Source organism: Centropristis striata, chromosome 3, assembly GCF_030273125.1.
Source record: "Centropristis striata isolate RG_2023a ecotype Rhode Island chromosome 3, C.striata_1.0, whole genome shotgun sequence".
NCBI lineage: Eukaryota > Metazoa > Chordata > Actinopteri > Perciformes > Serranidae > Centropristis > Centropristis striata.
The window spans coordinates 7,580,298-7,598,773 of NC_081519.1; the positions used below are offsets into that span (position 1 = coordinate 7,580,298).

The following is an 18,476-nucleotide window of genomic DNA, read 5'->3' on the forward strand; positions in this document are numbered from 1 at the left end:
AATAACTCTTTAACAATAAGCTAATTCTCTTGTTCTGTTTACATAAGAACTAAAATATAGTACATTTTAACTCAGACCTGTTTATCTTGTTATCTGTTTGATCAAGTGACCTTTGCTGAGGTTTACATCAGTAAATGTATTTCAGTTTAGTCAGATAATCAGATAAAAAAAAGGAAAATAAGATTAGGGTGCACTTAAGTTCATAGAGGTCACACATACTGTAAAGAGAGACTCTCTCACAGCTCAACACTGTCAGGAAAAAAATGCAATAAAATGAGGAGTGTTGTTGTACGAGGTGAAAGAAGATAAGTTCCACAGCCTGTGTGTGCGCCTGAGAACAAAACACAATAAACGTTTAAATCAAAGCTCGATCAACAATTTAATACGTGACAATAAGCTGTGAAATGTTCAGAAATGCCCCTCTGAGTTTCTCCCTCTGCAGTCTGCCGCTCAACAATCTTCAGAGCATCGTCAGCTGTGCGGCTGGGAGATAAGCGGATGATCGATTTGTTTTGCAGCACAGACAGACAGTCAACCTTTCGCTGTTCAAATTTAATTACACAGAACAAGGGGGGGAAAGATGAGAGGATATGGGACAGGGCTGACGAGAAATGGAAGAAAAGAAACTGTCTGGTTGTAGAGATAGAGATGAGGGAGTGATTGATGGAGGAGAGGAGAGGAAAGATGCTGTGAGGACGGAGGTGTGTTGGGAGTCTGTTTCTGAGGAGCCGAAAAGTAAGTTAAGAGGCTGACAGTAAATATAACCACCAGTAACATCTGCTGACATCTGCTGGACTCTTTGTGAACTTGTTAAAGCACACAAACATTTATTTCTGCCACTTCAAACAACGTTTCTCCTATCATGTCCTCATTTCTCCATTGACTGGACTGCTGTTTGTAACCCAGCAGACCATGGACTGAACGTCCTCCATTTAAGGACCGTCATGCTTTGTGTGAGTCTGTTGTTCTCTGCCTCGAGTCACGCACAAGGTCACTCACCATCCACTTACTGAAAGCATCCTGCAGGTTGCCATGGTGATTCCTCCTAGTCCTGTGGCATTTTTGGTCAACAAGGAGGACACCAACACCAACTATCAACCCTGATAAAAGAGATATGACAGTATTTATGACAGTAATTCCACTACCTGTGCTATTATCAGTAATAACATCAAGTAATTATGTGATTATTGTCATTACAGTCATTTTCAGATTATTTTTTTATCTGTTATTACTGTAATGTGACATATAATTTCAGCATTCCACGATAAAAGTCGATTACTTGAACACTACAGCTCCGAATCTTTTATAAAAAAATTTCCAGAAGAGTTCCTGGAAACAACTATGTAGTTTAAAATGAAATATAAAGAAAATCAGGATTTACTTTAAACAAAATGCTCCTTTAAAAAAAACAAGCAAATACAGTGAATTCATCATTATAAGTTTTTCTCATGCAGATTATTATCTAACTGTTATTTGTGTATTTTGTAAAGAAAAAAATAAAACAAACAGCTTTGCCATTTACAGTATTTTATTGACTGTTTCAAAATACTGTATTGTGTATAATTAAAATACACTATAATACAGTACAGTAGTCTTACTGTATACAACGTATAGCTTACTGCTATTAAAATCATAATTATTATACTCAGTTATTACATTGCTTATTAGAATTAGGCTATAGCCTAAAACAGTATTGTGCTATATAAAAATACAGTAACAAATATGCCACTGGGCCACAGTCTGGCAGCAGTTTCAGTACTTTTCTACATTTTTAATAGGCCTGAAAATAAACTGCAGGCTATCAGTGCTAGACTGTTCGCCGAGTTTGAAAACGCAGACTGGTTACCACGAGGCATATAAGCCATTAATTGCTGTATTTATTTCAAATTAATTTAGCATTACAATTTCCTGCAAATTTTGCATGTTCAGCTGACCTTCCCTTAAATGAAAATGTATCTGGTGAATAAGGTGAATAATCTTCCTTTTGTTTCTACCAAAATAGATATATTACTAAAACTCCATAGAAGATTTTATGAGGTATGAATCAGGCATTATACACTTGTAAAATGAAATGCAACAAGATCATTTAAAATGAAATGTAACAAGATTTATATATATATGTATATACATATATATATATATATAAATATATATATAAAATATATATATATATTTATATTTATATATTTTTATATATATATATATATATATATATATATATATATATATTTATATATATATATATATATATATATATAGATAATATATATATATATATATATAAAAAAAAATTTTATATATAGTTGTAAAACAATTTTCATTTAGTGCTCACTGTAAAGAAATCCCTTCCTAACACAACTCCAGTGTTGGGGAAAGGAGACCAAATCAGCAGTTTGAGTGAGCCAAATCAAGTGTTTATTTTTCTTCTGAATAAGAAATTGCCTCTTTGTGCTGCTATCTTTCTACTGCAGCTCAGCCAGTAAACAGTCTGTAGAAATACAAAGACTGTCACTATTGGCTTTAGCTGACCTTAAAAAGGCATTTTTGCACAACATGAGGACTGTGGATTCCCCTCACGCTGAGAAAGGATCATTCACTGCCAGCACGAACGGCAGGAATAATAACAACCATCAATAACTTCTTTAACATTATTGTGAGCATTTTTTACTGCGAGACTGCCATCCTTTAAAGTTCTGCATTACTCTTAAAGTAGGCAAATCATGAAAAACTCAAATACACAACTAAATAATACTTTTCTCTGCAGCTTTGCCATCACAGCATCTCGTTAAACTCTCTGGCACTGTCAGATCAGATTCAGGCCAATGAAGCAGTGAACAGCAGAGTCTCTTCCCATCATGCACCTCTTTTGTGCTCCACTAAGTGGCACCAGCATCTATGAAATATTTACCCGTGACCGAGGTTTTGTTGATCAAAGAAAACAACACCATGTGCTGTGACCCAAACTCACACAGCAGCCACATGATAGTAAAGAAAACAATTTCATTTTTAGAAGCAGCAATAGGAAGCTGCGGTTGTTTCTTTGGTGCAACACAAAAGCATTTTCTCCAGCTCTGTTTCTTGTGATGCTCACTGTGACTGAAAGCACTAACCGGCACTTGCATGAATAAACAAAAGACAAAAGGGCATGTATCACAACAATAGAATTTATTGCATTAAAGCAGATTAAAAGTAATGAGACTACAGCTTATTAACAGACTATAGTCATGTCTGGATGCACACATATGTATGTTTAATCAGCGAACAAAAAGAGTGCACAGGCTGGTGTGTTTGTATGAGTGTATATACAATAAAGTTTAATCAGGTAGAATGAATTTGTGAGTGTGTGTGTGTGTGTGTGTGTGTGTGCCTTTAGAGAAACATTTTAACACAAAGTGAAGCTTTTCAAAGTGCCTTTACAATACTACAAATTGGTACGAAGGACGCGGTGTGGTGGAGAGTGGAGAGGGCAGAAGAGAAGACTCGTACCTACCCACCATCTGATGTGTGTGGTAGTGTGTGATGGTCTGTGTGTGTGTGAGCATGCTTATCAGAGTGTGTGTCTGATGGAGGCAAAGGGTGAGACCGAGCGCCGCTGAGGGTGTCAGATAAAGATGGAGCGTCCACGACGTTGTCTGCTGGATACAGCTGCATCACTGCCCCTTCCTGGCTGCCCTCCTTACTGCAGGACTGGCAGCTACAGTGGAAGATCCTCTCCACCAACTTATCCACACGAGGAGACTCTTCGCTGCCCGGGCACTCCAGAGTCACCTGTTCACACACACCCACGCATACGTGCAGTTAAATACAAATACAAATACAGTACAGGCCAAAAGTTTGGACACACCCATCTCATTCAATGTGTTTTTCTTTATTTTCATGACTATTTACATTGTAGATTCTCACTGAAGGCATCAAAACTATGAATGAACACATATGGAATTATGTACTTAACAAAAAAAGTGTGAAATAACTGAAAACATGTCTTGTATTTTAGATTCCTAAAGTAGCCACCCTTTGCTTACTAGAATATAAGACATGTTTTCAGTTATTTCACACTTTTTTGTTAAGTACATAATTTCACATGTGTTCATTAATAGTTTTGATGAATTTACAATGTCAATAGTCATGAAAATAAAGGAAAAACATTGAATGAGAAGGTGTGTCCAAACTTTTGGCCTGTACTGTATACAGTTCATACACGAAGACAGAGACAGCGACAGAGAGCAAGAGCGAGAGCGAGAGAGAGAGAGAGTGAGAGAGAGAGAGAGAGAGAGGGGTGCTTTGGTTTCAAATCTGAGAGTGGGAGGGATTTCAATATGTATATATATACTTTATATAGAAATATAGAGTCTTGGCTTGGTTATTAGGACTGAACAATTTGGAAAATTATATCTAACTGTGATTCAGTTGACTGATCGATTTTGTATGTGAAGAAGAAATAATTTGTTTTTCGATTTGTAATGAATTTGTATGAATTTTCTTCATGATAAGTTGATGCCAACAACACTTTCTTTCCTAACTGACAAAACAAAGTAAATAAATGATTTAAAAACAATAAAAGTAGGGCGTCCTGGTAACACACCTAGTAGAGCGCGTACCATATAGAGGCCTTGTCCTTGTGAGCGGGCAGCCCTGGCTTAAATCCGACTCGGAGCCCTTTCCCGCATGTTTTCCCCTCTGTCTCCCCCTTTCACCCACTTTCTCTCACTACCAATAAAGCCTTACAAATGGCCCAAAAAATACAATAAAATAAAAAATAAAAGTAAGCGAATGTATATTTGCAATTATTGTAATTTGAAAATAAAAAAGTATATTATTAAATTGTAAATGGGGTGAGACCATAGAATAAACCAGTGATACTGACACTAAACAACTGTTAATTTGGTAAGGAGATTTTTATTTTGTTATTTTTACTTTTGTTTATTTGTATTTGGTGATGAATATACTTATTTACTTGCATTCATTGAGATATTGTTTTGTATTTTTACTACTTTCCCTTCTGACTTTTTACAACATCTACATACTGCTATATGTGGATGGATGTTTGTGTGCGTTTTTGGTCAAATTCTTACTCCATGGTGTTGTGTTTTCGTTTTGTTGAAAACTGTTGTATTTTCACGCTAAGAATATGATTGTGCAATAATTGTACTGCCCATGAAACAAATATAATATAAACAGAATATATAACCCCCCTGTAAACTTCAGTGTTGCACAAACTCTTCTAGCTCTCCAGACCTCACGCAACTTTCCCTCACTGTTTTCATTATCCAATGAAAATGATCATTCAGCAGTTTTATCAAAATCTACCACCAAGTGCCAAAACAGCACAGAGCAGTATCCTCTTTCATGAGAACTGACTTTGTTTTGTTCCAAACTGAATTTTGTTTAAAGTCCTGCAACAACAATCATAACCACAGACATAAACATCCATTTCCAGATAATTAGAAGTAAAGTGAGACTCTAAATGCACTTTCTCTGGCCTTTCCCAAGCAATAAAAATAGTACAAGAATTAATTAATCTATCAGGTAACAGCAGTGCACTCCAAGAGATACAATATTTTCCACTGAAACATGAGGCGACCTCACCTGTGGTCCCACCCGCTGAGCCTACCTGGCAGCTTTCCAAACTACATACACCTCACTACAAAGCTTTTGTTGTCACAAGACTGGATTCCTTCTGGCTAACAGGAACAATGAACTTTAGAAGAATATAAAATACAAGATTAAGGTTCATAGGGAAATGCAGAAAATATGACACAAATCCTCTATTTCTGTTTTTCTTCTACTTTGTTTTCGCCAGTGAAAAGTGATTCTTTCATGTTGGAAACCTGTGGTTTTATGTGTGAGTTTGACATGTCAGTGTTGGTGTGTGCCTGCTACATGAGCTAATGTGCAATAAATCTTACCACTTCCCACTGTGTTTGGGCAGGCATGCAGGAGTCACAGTGCACCAGGGACTCTGTTGACTGTGGGAATGTGTTGGGGACACTGTAACTGAAACACTGGCCCAGACAAGCTCTGTGAGGAAGGAGAGAGTGCGTTACTGCAGGATTCAAATGCATGGCTAGAGCGTTCATGCCTGTGTAAGCAAGAGCTGTGGATGTCTGCTAGCCTCAGGCCAAACACAAAATCCCAAAATGAATACTTGTTATTCAGAAATAAGATAATGAGAAGGTGTCCTTCCCCAAATACCATTGTGTTAAACCTAGGAAATAGTGTGCAAAACTTGCTGGACTGCAGCTAGGTAAGAATCAATATGTCCTGAGTGAGTATTAGTGGAAAAACTAATGAACTAAAGTAAAAGCAACTTGAAGGCAGTATAGAAAAGTTAATGGACTGCAGATCAAACACACTTAAAAAGGATATGTCTGTTGCTGATATTCTATTTTTTGTCAACAAATACCACCAAAAGAACAAAACAATTATTTTGTGTGTCGCCATAGCCTGAAATAGTTTATTGCTCATTGTTATCCAAACCATTAAAAACACACCGCTGAGCCTCGTTGTATGGCATGTTCCGTCATTAACGTGAACATGGGCCTGCTGCTGTAATTACTCACTAGAGCAACAAATAAATGGCTGAAAATAGTCTCCAATAAATGCACTATTTGGTAGCTTGAATAGCTTTTACTTAAAGGTACACTGGCCAGCTGTTTTTGTTTTGTTTTTATTTAATATAAAAGTATATATATATATATGTGTATGTGTATATATTTATGTGGTCAATAGGAACCAATGGGCTTTTGGCTGAATGCCACAGACAGACGGTCAGAAGGTATTGAGAAACCACATTGTTGGTTTCGGTCTTTTAATGGGACTTGTTGACAATAAGGAACACTAATGACTACAGTGCAGTTTTCTAAATAATCTTTGATGTTTTAACGTAGTTTTCCAAGCATGCAGGCAGCTACTGATTCACATCTATTTAAAGGACGTACGGAAATCAACATGCAGAGTATGTAGAAACTTGCTCTAAGTACTGTAGTGTTAGTAATTTGTTTTTTCTTCATACTTCATTCTGCAGAAGTAATGCATTAATTAATTTTAAAGGTATACTATGCAGGACATTCCTAAAAAAACGGCAACATATTCACTCATACAAAAATAAACCCTCTCAGTCATCACTACTGACGCACTAGTCTGAGGCGGTGTCTGTATCCGTAGAGACCCAGCCCTCTTCCTGTATTTTCTCTTTTCTTTTTCTTTTGCAGTGTTTGGGACATTTCTTGGTGTCTCTTTTTGGGCATAGAGCTATGAAAATAGCAGATGAGCATACCCCCCCCCCAACACACACACACACACACACACACAAAAATATAGCAAGGCAAAGTGCCAAGCAGACAGAGCCAAAACAAGAGTGAATCCGGGGCTTACTTTCACTTTTTTCAGCCGGCAAGGAAGGCCCAAGTTTGAATGCAGTGTTTACAAACAGTAAGACACAATTCCTGCATAGTACACCTTTAACTGGATTCAATAAAAACAAATAATTTAGGGTAAAACATGCAAAAACCTTAAATACTGTTGTGTGTTTAGAATCATGCTAGTTAACAACATAAAAGATGTGTGTTTGTACCCAAAACATCCTAAATCAATGTGGTACTTTAAGTTAAAATAAAACACTTCATCAGTGCTAACTCCAGTGTGCCCAAAAAATGGAATGAGTCACAACTCTGAGGAAGCAGCTCATTGACATCCAGACATTTCTATTCTTCACTTCTTTCAGCTGCGGAGAGATTGTCAGACAGACACAGAGACAGAGACAGAGAGGGCCTTCATCTTGACCTGTTTTGAATAGAGCGAGGCTGACATCCCGTGTGCCCGACTATCTGTGTGATGTTCTTGGCTTCGCACCAGGCGCTCTTGTCAGGGAACAGCGCCAGGCGGTTGATGTGTGCAGGCGGTGCCGCTGAATACAGTGCAAACAGTGCCCAACAAATCTGAATCCTCTGCCACATGACTGCACCTAAAAGGGCAGAAAACCACAGCATGTTACCGCTCTGTTAAACTGGTTCCACACAAAGGCACACACTCAGAAGAGTAGACAGAAAATCTCTTGATGTTTACTGATGTCTACTGGTCGGATGTTGCCTGGCTTTACAGACTTTGTATATCCCTACAGATGTGGATTGGCAACTTCCTGGTGATTAGCAGCTTGAAACCCAGTGGTACCTGTGCTTTATATTTTCTCCAGTTATCATGTTAGCTCATGCGAATGGTTAAAACAAACAACTTCTTAATTATCTGAATCACCAATTGCAGAGAGAACAGCATTAAACTTGGTTCATATTGTCCCAAAAGAGACAATAGACAGTGGGGGAGGGAGGCAAATGTCTGCTCCATACCACCTGACTCCAATAGCAAGTCTGGCTCTTTTTCACTCTCTTCTTTAAAAATGCCTCGACCAGGCACGTCATTTACAACCTACAAAATCGTTTTCTCCTGCTGCTTATAAAAAAAAGTATAGTGGTCACCCACGTAGACATCTTTGCACACTTTTCAGCACTTCCATATGTCTCTGACTCTACAAACCTCGTCTACAAACCTCAATAGAGCTCTTTTTATCTAATAGATAGAAAAGATAAGCGGCTGTGGTGCTGCTGTATACATACAGATATGTTGTCTTTTAACATACTTTCTTTAAACGCAGCACGATACAGGCTGTGCGCCCTACATTTCCATTAATGTAACGTATCACCGTAACGAATGAGTTAACGTTACTGTTTCAAATACAGTAGCGGTAGTAGTTTATACTGTATAATACTATACTCGGTATTTTCACTAACTTTTTCACTAACTTTTTCTGAATTTGAATAATGTTTTAACCATAATCTCTTCTAAAATACCAGTCATCAGTACCGTAACGTACGCTAACGTCAGTTAACGTTACTTCAATTCGGCTGATACAGGCTATAAAGATGTTAAAAAACTCGTTCTTGATTTACCTTCTTTTATTTATAACACCTAGGCCTACATTTAGCCATGTAGTTCAGGAAATAGCGAAATCCTGATTTTTATTTATTTATTTTACCACCAAGATGACGGCTCATCTTTCTTCTTCGAGTTACTTATAAAGGTAGGAGAAGTTGCAACTTCTTCGCAAAGTGTCGCAGCTAATTATCTTAACGGATGAAATCTTGGGCTATTATGTCCGTTAAAAAAATCTGTTAAAAACTCTCACCACGCCATGTTGGTATCAGGTTTTTCAGCGCAACCTCACCTATGTCCTGATAATTCATTTTTAACTTTGACTTACTTGATCAAAATTTTGAACCCAAAAGAAACAAAGGAAAACATAAAATCTGATCTTGAAAATTGTGTTACACAGAATTTTAAATGTTGCAAATATGAACACAGGTTGCAAAAATAACATATAACAGGTAAAATGAGGATAATATCTAGTTCTATATTTTTTATACTAAATATATTTGACATTATCTCCGGTTTTACCGAATATAATAAAAAAAAAAAAAAAATCTGGCATGGAGTTTCAAACCACAACTTTAGAGGGAAGCTGATGGCAAGACTCGACGTTGCTTCATTTTTATGTCTTCACGTCATAAAGAAGTAATTTGAAGGTGCTTTCGTGGACTTTAGAGGGTTAACGGATGAAAAGTGACCTAGCTGGTAGAAAAGTACCGTAACGTGTGATTAGCAACAACAACAAGTTTACGAATAACTTTACTTTTCAAACTAGTTACGAGTAATTAAGTACCTTTTGAGTAACGAACAGCAACAGCGGCTGTAGTTGTGACACTTACCACCGCTCACCGACCCCGGGGAACAGCCTGCTGAGCGCTGCGCAACGTCCCGCAGAGTTGAGCCCCCTCACCGAAACCTGGACCCGGGCTCCTAAAAACCGCAGGATGCGGGTCTGCAGTCGGAATACACCGTGTGCTGATAATTAAAGGAAAAAATGAGCTCTTCTTCAGCGGCGAGGACACATCCGAGCCCAGTCTGTCATAAAACAGTTACATCATCCGGAAAGAAAAAGAACCGTCCGTCCGACAGGGAAGGATGGGGAGATGGGGTTAGTTATGAGCGCTATCTCATCCCCGAGTCCATCAGCTCAGACCGGCCCTCCCCTTTGTTCTCTCCCCGTCCAGTGTTAAAATCCCTTGTAATTCCTCTGAAAAACACTTTCCAAGTCGTTGTCTTTTGTTGCAAAACTCTGTAGCAGGGGTTAGGCGCGGTTGAGCCCTCAGACAGTGGTCCTGCTGTGCCGTTTCTGGACGAAAGAAAACCGGCAGGAGGAGGAGGAGGGGGGGCTGTTGGGAAGGTTTCAAATGTTTCCCAAAGTAGGAGCGAGGCGAGTCCGCAGATCAGATTTACAGAACAAAAAAATCAAATATAACAAGAATCACATAAATAGGGTATATTTAAGGTCACGCTTTAACTTTTTCAGATACATCTGGCTTTGCTTTACAAACATATGTTTTTTAGATTTTAAAACTTAAATTCTAAAAACAGCGTGATCATGCAAGACAACTGCAAAACAGATGTGAATCAATGCTCTGATCCATTTTGATACCGCTAGGAAGTTGAAATTTTATAAACAGCAGGTCATTTAACCATAAGCTCATGACAACTTGATCTAATTAAGGCCTCTCAATGTGTTTGGAACGAAACCACTGATGGACTCATGAGCACACGAGTTGCCGAAAGGCATTATGTTCCCTGATCTGCTGACCTATGAGTGGACTCCTTTAAAATCCTATTTAAATTGAATATGGGGCCTTACATTTGAGCTTTGGTGCTCAAGAAAATACTTTCTGGCCCCAAACCACAGACAGTAGCATCTAATGGAGAAAGAAGTATTCAGAACCTCAAGGGAAAATAGCCAATACACACACCACAATGTTAAATAAAACTCCTTTATAAGTTCAGTAAATGTTTCACTTACTCTAATTAAAAGTACAAAGGCATTGGAAGTATACAAACGTATTTCAAGTAGTAATAATAAGGATTTTACATACTTGTGTACGTTTAGTACTGAAGTAGCCAGATACAGCAGTAAAATTCTACGAAGACATAAATACATCAGTCAAAAAAATCTAGGCAATTATATAGTATAAGAATTACAGGGGCCATTTTTAGTATTGCATATTTGCTTTAGATACCCACAACTACATTCAACTGATGATGTATTTAAATTACATTTTCACAGCTGCACTTTAACTTGTAATGGCGTACTTTAACAGTGTGGCATTGCTGCTTTTCCTGAAGTAAAACATCTGAATACTGTAGCATCAGCTCCAGCAGCTCAATCTGGAGTCATGCTGCAGCACACATGGCATGTCTGGTCTTATATTTCATGCCAGACATTCACCAAGACTGACTGAACAGTTTTGAGTCATTATGAACAAATTAGGTAGCATTATTAGACAGGTAATTATGATTCATCAGGGAGAATTTTTCAGACAGGCACAGACAGGTAGGAGTTTTGGAGTTTTGGCTTCCTCGTTACACCTCAACTGTGCCCCCCCCCCCCCCCCCCCCCCCCCCCACACACACACACACACACACAGACCATTCCTGCACTTCATCCTACCTGCTTACAGGTGTTCATCCTGGCTTGTGTCCATAAGCACCCCTATCTGCCTCACGCTTCACTTGCAAACAAATATTTTAATGGACAGGGGACGAGTGACAGGGCTTAATTTCTGACATTTCTCATAATGTGCTTGTATTGCTGAGAAAACTGTTACTGTGATGGAGATGGAAAATGTGAGTGTGTGTTTTAGTGAGAGCATGCATGCGTCAATGTTTTCTTTGATGTGAAAGTGTAAAGCATGTGTTATGTTCAGAGTGCAAAGTGCAGAACTCACCTGTTAGTAATAAGACCGAGCTCCAGTCCAGAAATGGCATTCCTCTGCATTCCACGGATTCTGCTTCACCAGGGGGCTGGATAAACGTGTGCGCCTGCTCACGCTCACACAAACAATCCCTCTCCTCTCCTAGCAGGCCCATGCAACCACACATAAGTGATCAATCACACTCAAAACAATCTCGCCAAACAGACTCATGGCCAATGAATACACAAGACGGAAAAGGGATTCTTCCTGATACGGAGACATGCGCTTTTCCAACTTCCAGTGAAGAAAAATTACGGCCACAGCAAACTGACAACTTAAAACAGGACTACAAATCATGCCATACTGCTTGAATGCTTAATCTAGCATGAATAAAGATCAGAACAGGATACCTTCCTATGTCCAGAAATGAATCAACCTCTTATGATGTGAAAAGAATCCTACATCCATAAATAAAACAAGTTCATGTCACGAAACTGTATGCAAACATAACTTTTTCTCTTGAAAAGTCTCTTTCAACACTAGCATTAGTCCCCCATCAACTGTATTTTCTTTATTCCATCATTCTGTGTAACTTTTTATCCTCCCACTCTCTAACGGGGCTGCAGATGCTGAACCTGGCTCTCATTCCAAAACAGCAGGAGCTCGAGTCTCCCAGCTCATTAACACACGGAATTACCTCCCACCCCCAAACCACATTTCATTCTCCTTAAACATGCACACAGAAAAACAGAGAACATTTTCCAGGATAGCTTTATTAAATATACATTGACTGCCAAATGATAAACACAATGTGGGAATCAGTGGACATTAGTGCTAGGACAGAAATGAGCAGCAAAACAACGACAACAGAAAAACGGAGAAGCAACGTCAATGCGAATCCTCCTCATCTTTAGTCCTTCATTACTGGTCCTGTAAATGAGCATACAGAAAAATCATGACGCATGATGTGTTAGTGTATCACAAACCTCTAATAAACAGTGGATTTCCCTCTCTGTGCTCACCTTAACCATGCTGCCATGAACCAGGTATGGTGACTTGAAGTCATGCTGGCAGTTGGAGTATCCCATGCCCAGTCCCAGACCTGAACCCAGTGAGACAGGCCATGTGCGACCTGGGGAGGAAAAACATTCACTGGTAAATGATGAACGCCGCAAAATTACAGATTTTCTTCTGTTACCTGTAGTACCTGTAGTGCTCTTTATCATCATGACTATTTTGGTGTGAATTGCCAGGTGCCATAGAAATGTCTGCCTTCTCTCATATACAGTACAGGCCAAAAGTTTGGACACACACCTTCTCATTCAATGCGTTTTCTTTATTTTCATGACTATTTACATTGTAGATTCTCACTGAAGGCATCAAAACTATGAATGAACACATATGGAATTATGTACTTAACAAAAAAAGTGTGAAATAACTGAAAACATGTCTTGTATTTTAGATTCCTCAAAGTAACCACCCTTTGCTTACTAGAATATAAGACATGTTTTCAGTGATTTCACACTTTTTTGTTAAGTACATAATTCCACATGTGTTCATTCATAGTTTTGATGAATCTACAATGTAAATAGTCATGAAAATAAAGGAAACGCATTGAATGAGAAGGTGTGTCCAAACTTTTGGCCTGTACTGTATAATGAGCCTGGATGGCACGATGCTTGTGGTGTTCAAAGCACCAGGAAAAATTCACTATTTTCTTTCTATCACACTACACCCACTCGTGGATAAGAGGCTCATGCTTATGACAGCAAAAGATGTAAACATTAATGGCTTTCTCTTCAGCTGAGCTTTAATGTTGTTTAGCTCAGAAGTGAGCTAGCAGCTATAAAATAATCTCTGCAGGCTCTCGTCCATGAGGACATGCATGTGATACGGTTAATGGGTGTAGTCCAGTAGAAAGAAAATAGTTCCTACATGAAACTGCTCACAACAAGGACTGTCTTGAGTAATTGGGTCATGATTTCTGGAAAACAGTCAAATTATATTTGAGATAAGACTGACATCTTAATAGGTGGTATCTCCAACACTCTACAACTCACCCAAAACAAACTAGATTGATAAATAGCACTAAAGGTAAGGAAAAAATATGCATTTTGGATTTATTTCCATCCCTTTAAGAAAGAGCACTTACGTTTAAAGAGAAGGACGGAGAACACAACACCCACAGCAAGGCCAGTTACTGCAAAGAGGAAGAAAAAAATAATTTATGAGAGCGGTGATTAAAATACACAGCCAAAACAAGATTTCACTTTAGTACTGAGGTAATGTGATCATGTCTAATCCACTATAAAAAATAAAAAAAACTGGCTGGCAAAGATGTAAATCTGTCATAATGATGTCAGTGGGGTGCCGCCGATATGTTTGATGCAAGAGTTGGTAAATAGCACAAGTGAGCAAGACAGTGCTCATTAGGAAAAGAGAGGGAGAGAAAACGCAGCAAGAGCACAAACTTCCAAGAAAGAAAGAAAACAGTAAAAGGGGTGCAAGAGAGGGGGAAATGAGTTAAAAGGAGCCATGATAGTGTCCATGAGGCAGAGGGCAGAAGAGGTAACAGGTCAAAGAGTGCACACATGTGCAGGTAAGCAATGTCTTCACATAGTATGGCAGAATATATCTATAGCAGAAGATTAGTCAGTGGCACAGAAGTTGGCAGTGATGTTTGAAGTGTTCAGACCGGAGTAGGATCTTGAGGAGGAATGTGTTTGTGCGCTTAACTTCACCTCGCTGCAGGCCACACCACACCCAACAGCAGGCCAGCCAGCACAGAAAACACATAAAAAAAACAGCCATTTGGGCCCCTCCGACTCTTAATTGGATTCAGGGAGCTATGCAGCATGACCGATTTGCCTGAACCAGAACCCTCAGACTGTTCTCTATTACACAACTTACAAATGTCAAACAAGACCACAAAAGACCTCGCACACCCTCACTATCAGTTCCGATCAACAATAAATCATTGTCTTCTGCGTCCATTTCACGCAGACATTTAGTTAAATTTAAGGCTCTCCGTCTGTTGCAGCCTCACTCTTTCTTTGCTCTTCAGCCAGGCAATTTTGAAGCCCCTGATTTTCCACTGACAATAATACAGTAAAAGCATTGGCAAAATGCGAGGGCTGATCAACATCTCATTTTGGCGTCCTTTCTCTTTGTCTGGACGTCTCCAAGGGGGATGGATTATAACAAAAACATTTGTGCTGCAGTAGAATGAACTGTATAACCCAAGGAACAGAACTTACTCAGTAGGTTTTTCCCACAAAATAAAGTCCAGAGCTGGTTTGTGGTATTGGTATTCATTTGTACAGTATTTTTCAGAAATTGCATCAATAAAGCAATGCATTTTCAATCACAGTGGTTTTGTGAATTTAGTGACATTTTTAAATTATTGTGACAGCACATTTCTTTATAGAGGTAATGAGCTTCTCAGGGTTGCTGGGGACACTGCTTAGGATTTGAACAGCACGGGTGAAAAAAATTATGTGAGGGCCACAGTCATTACAATGGCTGTGAAGTAATATAAATAATGTTCTTTTAACTGTTCAGATCTTCTTTCTTCTGACTATTTTCATTTAATGCAGCATTAGTTTTAGGGATGGCAAAGTCATCTCATTTGGTCGGTCCTCCACCTCCTGACTTAAATATCTCAACATCATGGGATGGATTGCTGTGAAATTGTGTAAAATTGTACCCCAGTGATAATTATATAATAGATAATTAATGCCCAGACATTTTTAGTGCCACCAGCAGGTCAAAATTTAAATATGTGCAGTACTTTGTTTAGTGTGCTAAAATGCCAACCTAAGATAGTGTACACAGTAGATATTATACAAGTTAAACATCAGAATGTTGGCATATTTACTGTGAGCATGTTAGTACAGACTGTTACTGGCCTGTCTCACTCCAATATTGTTTACTGGTTACTCAAATTTACTATCATGTTTCCAATAAACACAGTTGTTTTCTGTTATGAGGAGGATGTTTCTGATTGTCTCTCTCCCCATCATTCACATGCAACTCACTCTTCCCCTTTACTAGATGTTGGAATTGACTTTTCTCATTGTCTTGAATTGTATCAGTGCCACTCTGCTGTACAGCATATGTCCTGCAGGATATCCAAGTTTAACCATATTGCCTGAACCTGTGGCAATTCATTTAAAAATGTTCCCCAATCTTGTGAATCATATCATAATTGCAATATCAGTCAAAAATAATCGCAATTAGATTTATTTTACTAGTAATGTCATTTTTTATATAGCCGAAGAATAGTCTGTCTTAAGAGGCACTGGGGACACCAAATATTTATGTGAGGGTCTTGTTTATGTCTCAAAATTAGCAATTTATCAAAAATGATACGAATTATTAACTTCTTTACACAGTACTACACAATACACGCTAAGCAATATCTTCCTGAGTAATCAGAGGAAGTACGGGCTGACAACAACAACAAAAAATTTGTAAACAAGCCCCTGGGCAGAACATGTGCTGCAGAGTTTCTCTGGTTAGCAGAGACACCTTGGCACAGCTGGCAGTTTGTTAGACAGAGTGAGCTCAAAGAAATGCCACAATGCAGTTGTTTTTTCTCCCAGCAAGAGACATATTTAATTGTGTCGAAGTTGATGTCATTAAGTAGGACGGGACAGATGCTTTGCCAGTCTTAGTATTTAAAGTGCTGGACCAAGTCTGTTCCAAATACCACAACCCTGAATGAAGATCATACCAATGCTTTTGGGCAAAGATTCTGATTAAAATGATGTAAGGTTAATTTATTCCTGGCCCATAAGTTGCAGGAACCGATGATTATAACCAGAATGGTCTCAGACTTCATGCACACAGCACAGGTGGGAATGTGCTTCAACATACAGGAACACTGATTACAAGTAGACAATCACCAACACTAAAGGTATCAGCTATATTGCACTACAAGAGTTCATCCACACTGGAAAAATCTAAAAAATAAAAAGTATATATATATATATATATTTTTTTTTTTTTTTTTTTTTTCAGCCCTTGGTCCATGACCCCAAAATTGAGAATATAAAAAAACAAAAAACTCTCAAGAGCAGATAAATCTAAAAAGGCTGTCTTTGAATTTTAGTGCTGACAGAGAAAAACGTTTAGAAAACAATAACACATGTCCTCCAAAATAGGCCCAGACGAAAGTTATATAGACAACCATCTATCACACAGCACTGCTGCTGTCATTATCCTACTTACAATCATAGGGCTGGATTAAATCACCATTTTTATTCTCATTCTGTTTGACAACAGAAGAGATACAATATGTGAATATGTAAATGAGAAAAACAACTGTGTAATTGTGGCTGTGTTAAAACACATACAGAGAGTAGGAGAGGGCAGAGCAGTGGTTTAACTGATCAAAGTAATCATATGCTCCTTTCCACTCATTATTATCGCAGTTTTCAATTGTTCAGGCCCTTTAGTTATGACCAATTTATCAGATTTTTCTCAGTTCAGTGGTGATGTGGTCTGAGTTGAATCTGCACCACTGAAAGTCTTAATAAAACACATCTTTCTGCATGTTTGGGGATGCTTTAGTTCCAAGTCCTAGTAAATTATTAACTCTGTAGGACCACTATGCTCCTTGTTGCTTTTCAACTGTAAAATATAGATTTACACTGTGTGAGATGACAGCCTGGGAATCAGTACTATTATTTTTAAAAATAGACAGACTTATCCTTTACCCTCCATACTCTACCTTTGACTTTGTTCACATATTCTGCGGTCTTTTAACCAGAACATAAACCTAAACATAAGCTTGTAACCACACGCCATGAGGTCTTCTCCCACAAATAAAAAAACAAAAACGTTCGTTTTATCCATTCAACAGACATTCAGGTTCAGAGTTGACCTCAGTAAACTGGCCCAGCATGGTCAGACAAATGTCCCGTGGAAAAGGACCTCGACTGACCCGCAGCACAGCTTAGTTACCATGTGTCGTATACTGTATGATGCCTAATAACTGTGGCAAGTTAATATATCACATGTAAGGTAAGACATTCACCTGTTTTCACGGCTGTGTCTGCAAGACAGCGATCCCATTTCCGTCCATGTTCGTCTGCCATGTTTTCAACTGTCAGGAGGAAGCTGCGGAAAGTATCGCGAGAGACATGTTGAGTCACGTGAGCTCATCCCGCCACAACTGATTAATTTAACAAACATTTATTACTGTTAAACACAATAATAAACAAACATTAAGAGCAGATAATAATAATAAAAATAATAATAATAATAATAATGATAATAATAGAGATACCAAAATAGTAATAGTGATAATAAAATAACAATACTGATAATAGTATTAGCAGTAATACAATAATAATACAATAAATTATTATTACAATTACATTTGTTATTAATAAACCTCAGTATTTTGTTTGTATCTTATCTTGTATCTTTTTTTGTACCTCAGTATCTTTCTTTTTTTTTTTTTATTCAGCTCCTTAAATAAAATGTACTATGAGCAAAGATCTCTTTTTGATATCCCATTCATTTAATCAGGATATGTCATGTGAGGACATACAACTTGATATTTGATACATCCACACATTTGATAGAAATTACATATATTGCATTGCCCCTAAATTTAAATTACTGTAAAGCCCTTTGGGGAGAATGTTTATATAGTTGTACAAATAACTCATACTT

At 38.1% G+C, this 18,476-nt stretch overlaps 2 protein-coding genes across 7 annotated transcripts; both read right to left on the bottom strand.

Moving 5' to 3' along the window:
* Nucleotides 1–3,150: 3,150 nt before the first annotated feature.
* Nucleotides 3,151–10,193, bottom strand: nbl1 (NBL1, DAN family BMP antagonist). 6 transcript variants are annotated; one of them, XM_059329696.1, is made up of 4 exons: nucleotides 9,759–10,193; nucleotides 7,783–7,963; nucleotides 5,907–6,018; nucleotides 3,151–3,768 (listed from the first exon to the last, which is right to left on the bottom strand). In XM_059329696.1, the coding sequence occupies exons 2-4, from the start codon at nucleotides 7,953–7,955 to the stop codon at nucleotides 3,487–3,489; spliced, it is 567 nt and encodes a 188-aa protein (XP_059185679.1). In that variant the 5' UTR covers nucleotides 7,956–7,963; nucleotides 9,759–10,193; the 3' UTR covers nucleotides 3,151–3,486. The 6 variants fall into 6 exon arrangements, with proteins under 6 accessions (XP_059185679.1, XP_059185683.1, XP_059185682.1 ...); XM_059329700.1 differs by lacking the exon at nucleotides 9,759–10,193 and adding an exon at nucleotides 9,494–9,516; XM_059329699.1 differs by lacking the exon at nucleotides 9,759–10,193 and adding an exon at nucleotides 9,448–9,459.
* A 2,352-nt stretch (nucleotides 10,194–12,545) lies between these two features.
* LOC131968707 (MICOS complex subunit Mic10-like) lies at nucleotides 12,546–17,933 on the bottom strand. The gene is made up of 4 exons (XM_059329702.1): nucleotides 17,833–17,933; nucleotides 13,945–13,992; nucleotides 12,815–12,924; nucleotides 12,546–12,722 (listed from the first exon to the last, which is right to left on the bottom strand). The coding sequence occupies exons 1-4, from the start codon at nucleotides 17,891–17,893 to the stop codon at nucleotides 12,714–12,716; spliced, it is 228 nt and encodes a 75-aa protein (XP_059185685.1). The 5' UTR covers nucleotides 17,894–17,933; the 3' UTR covers nucleotides 12,546–12,713.
* Between the last annotated feature and the right edge of the window lie 543 nt (nucleotides 17,934–18,476).

Coding starts and splice junctions, on each gene's coding strand:
- nbl1 (XM_059329696.1), bottom strand. CDS start 7,955: ATGTGGCAGAGGATTCAGATTTGTTGGGCACTGTTTGCACTGTATTCA. Junction 6,019..7,782: donor CCTCGCTCTATTCAAAACAG/GTCAAGATGAAG, acceptor CCTTCCTCACAG/AGCTTGTCTGGGCCAGTGTT. Junction 3,769..5,906: donor CCCAAACACAGTGGGAAGTG/GTAAGATTTATT, acceptor GTGTGTGAACAG/GTGACTCTGGAGTGCCCGGG.
- LOC131968707 (XM_059329702.1), bottom strand. CDS start 17,893: ATGGCAGACGAACATGGACGGAAATGGGATCGCTGTCTTGCAGACACA. Junction 13,993..17,832: donor AGACACAGCCGTGAAAACAG/GTGAATGTCTTA, acceptor TCCTCTTTGCAG/TAACTGGCCTTGCTGTGGGT. Junction 12,925..13,944: donor CTCCGTCCTTCTCTTTAAAC/GTAAGTGCTCTT, acceptor TTTCCTCCCCAG/GTCGCACATGGCCTGTCTCA.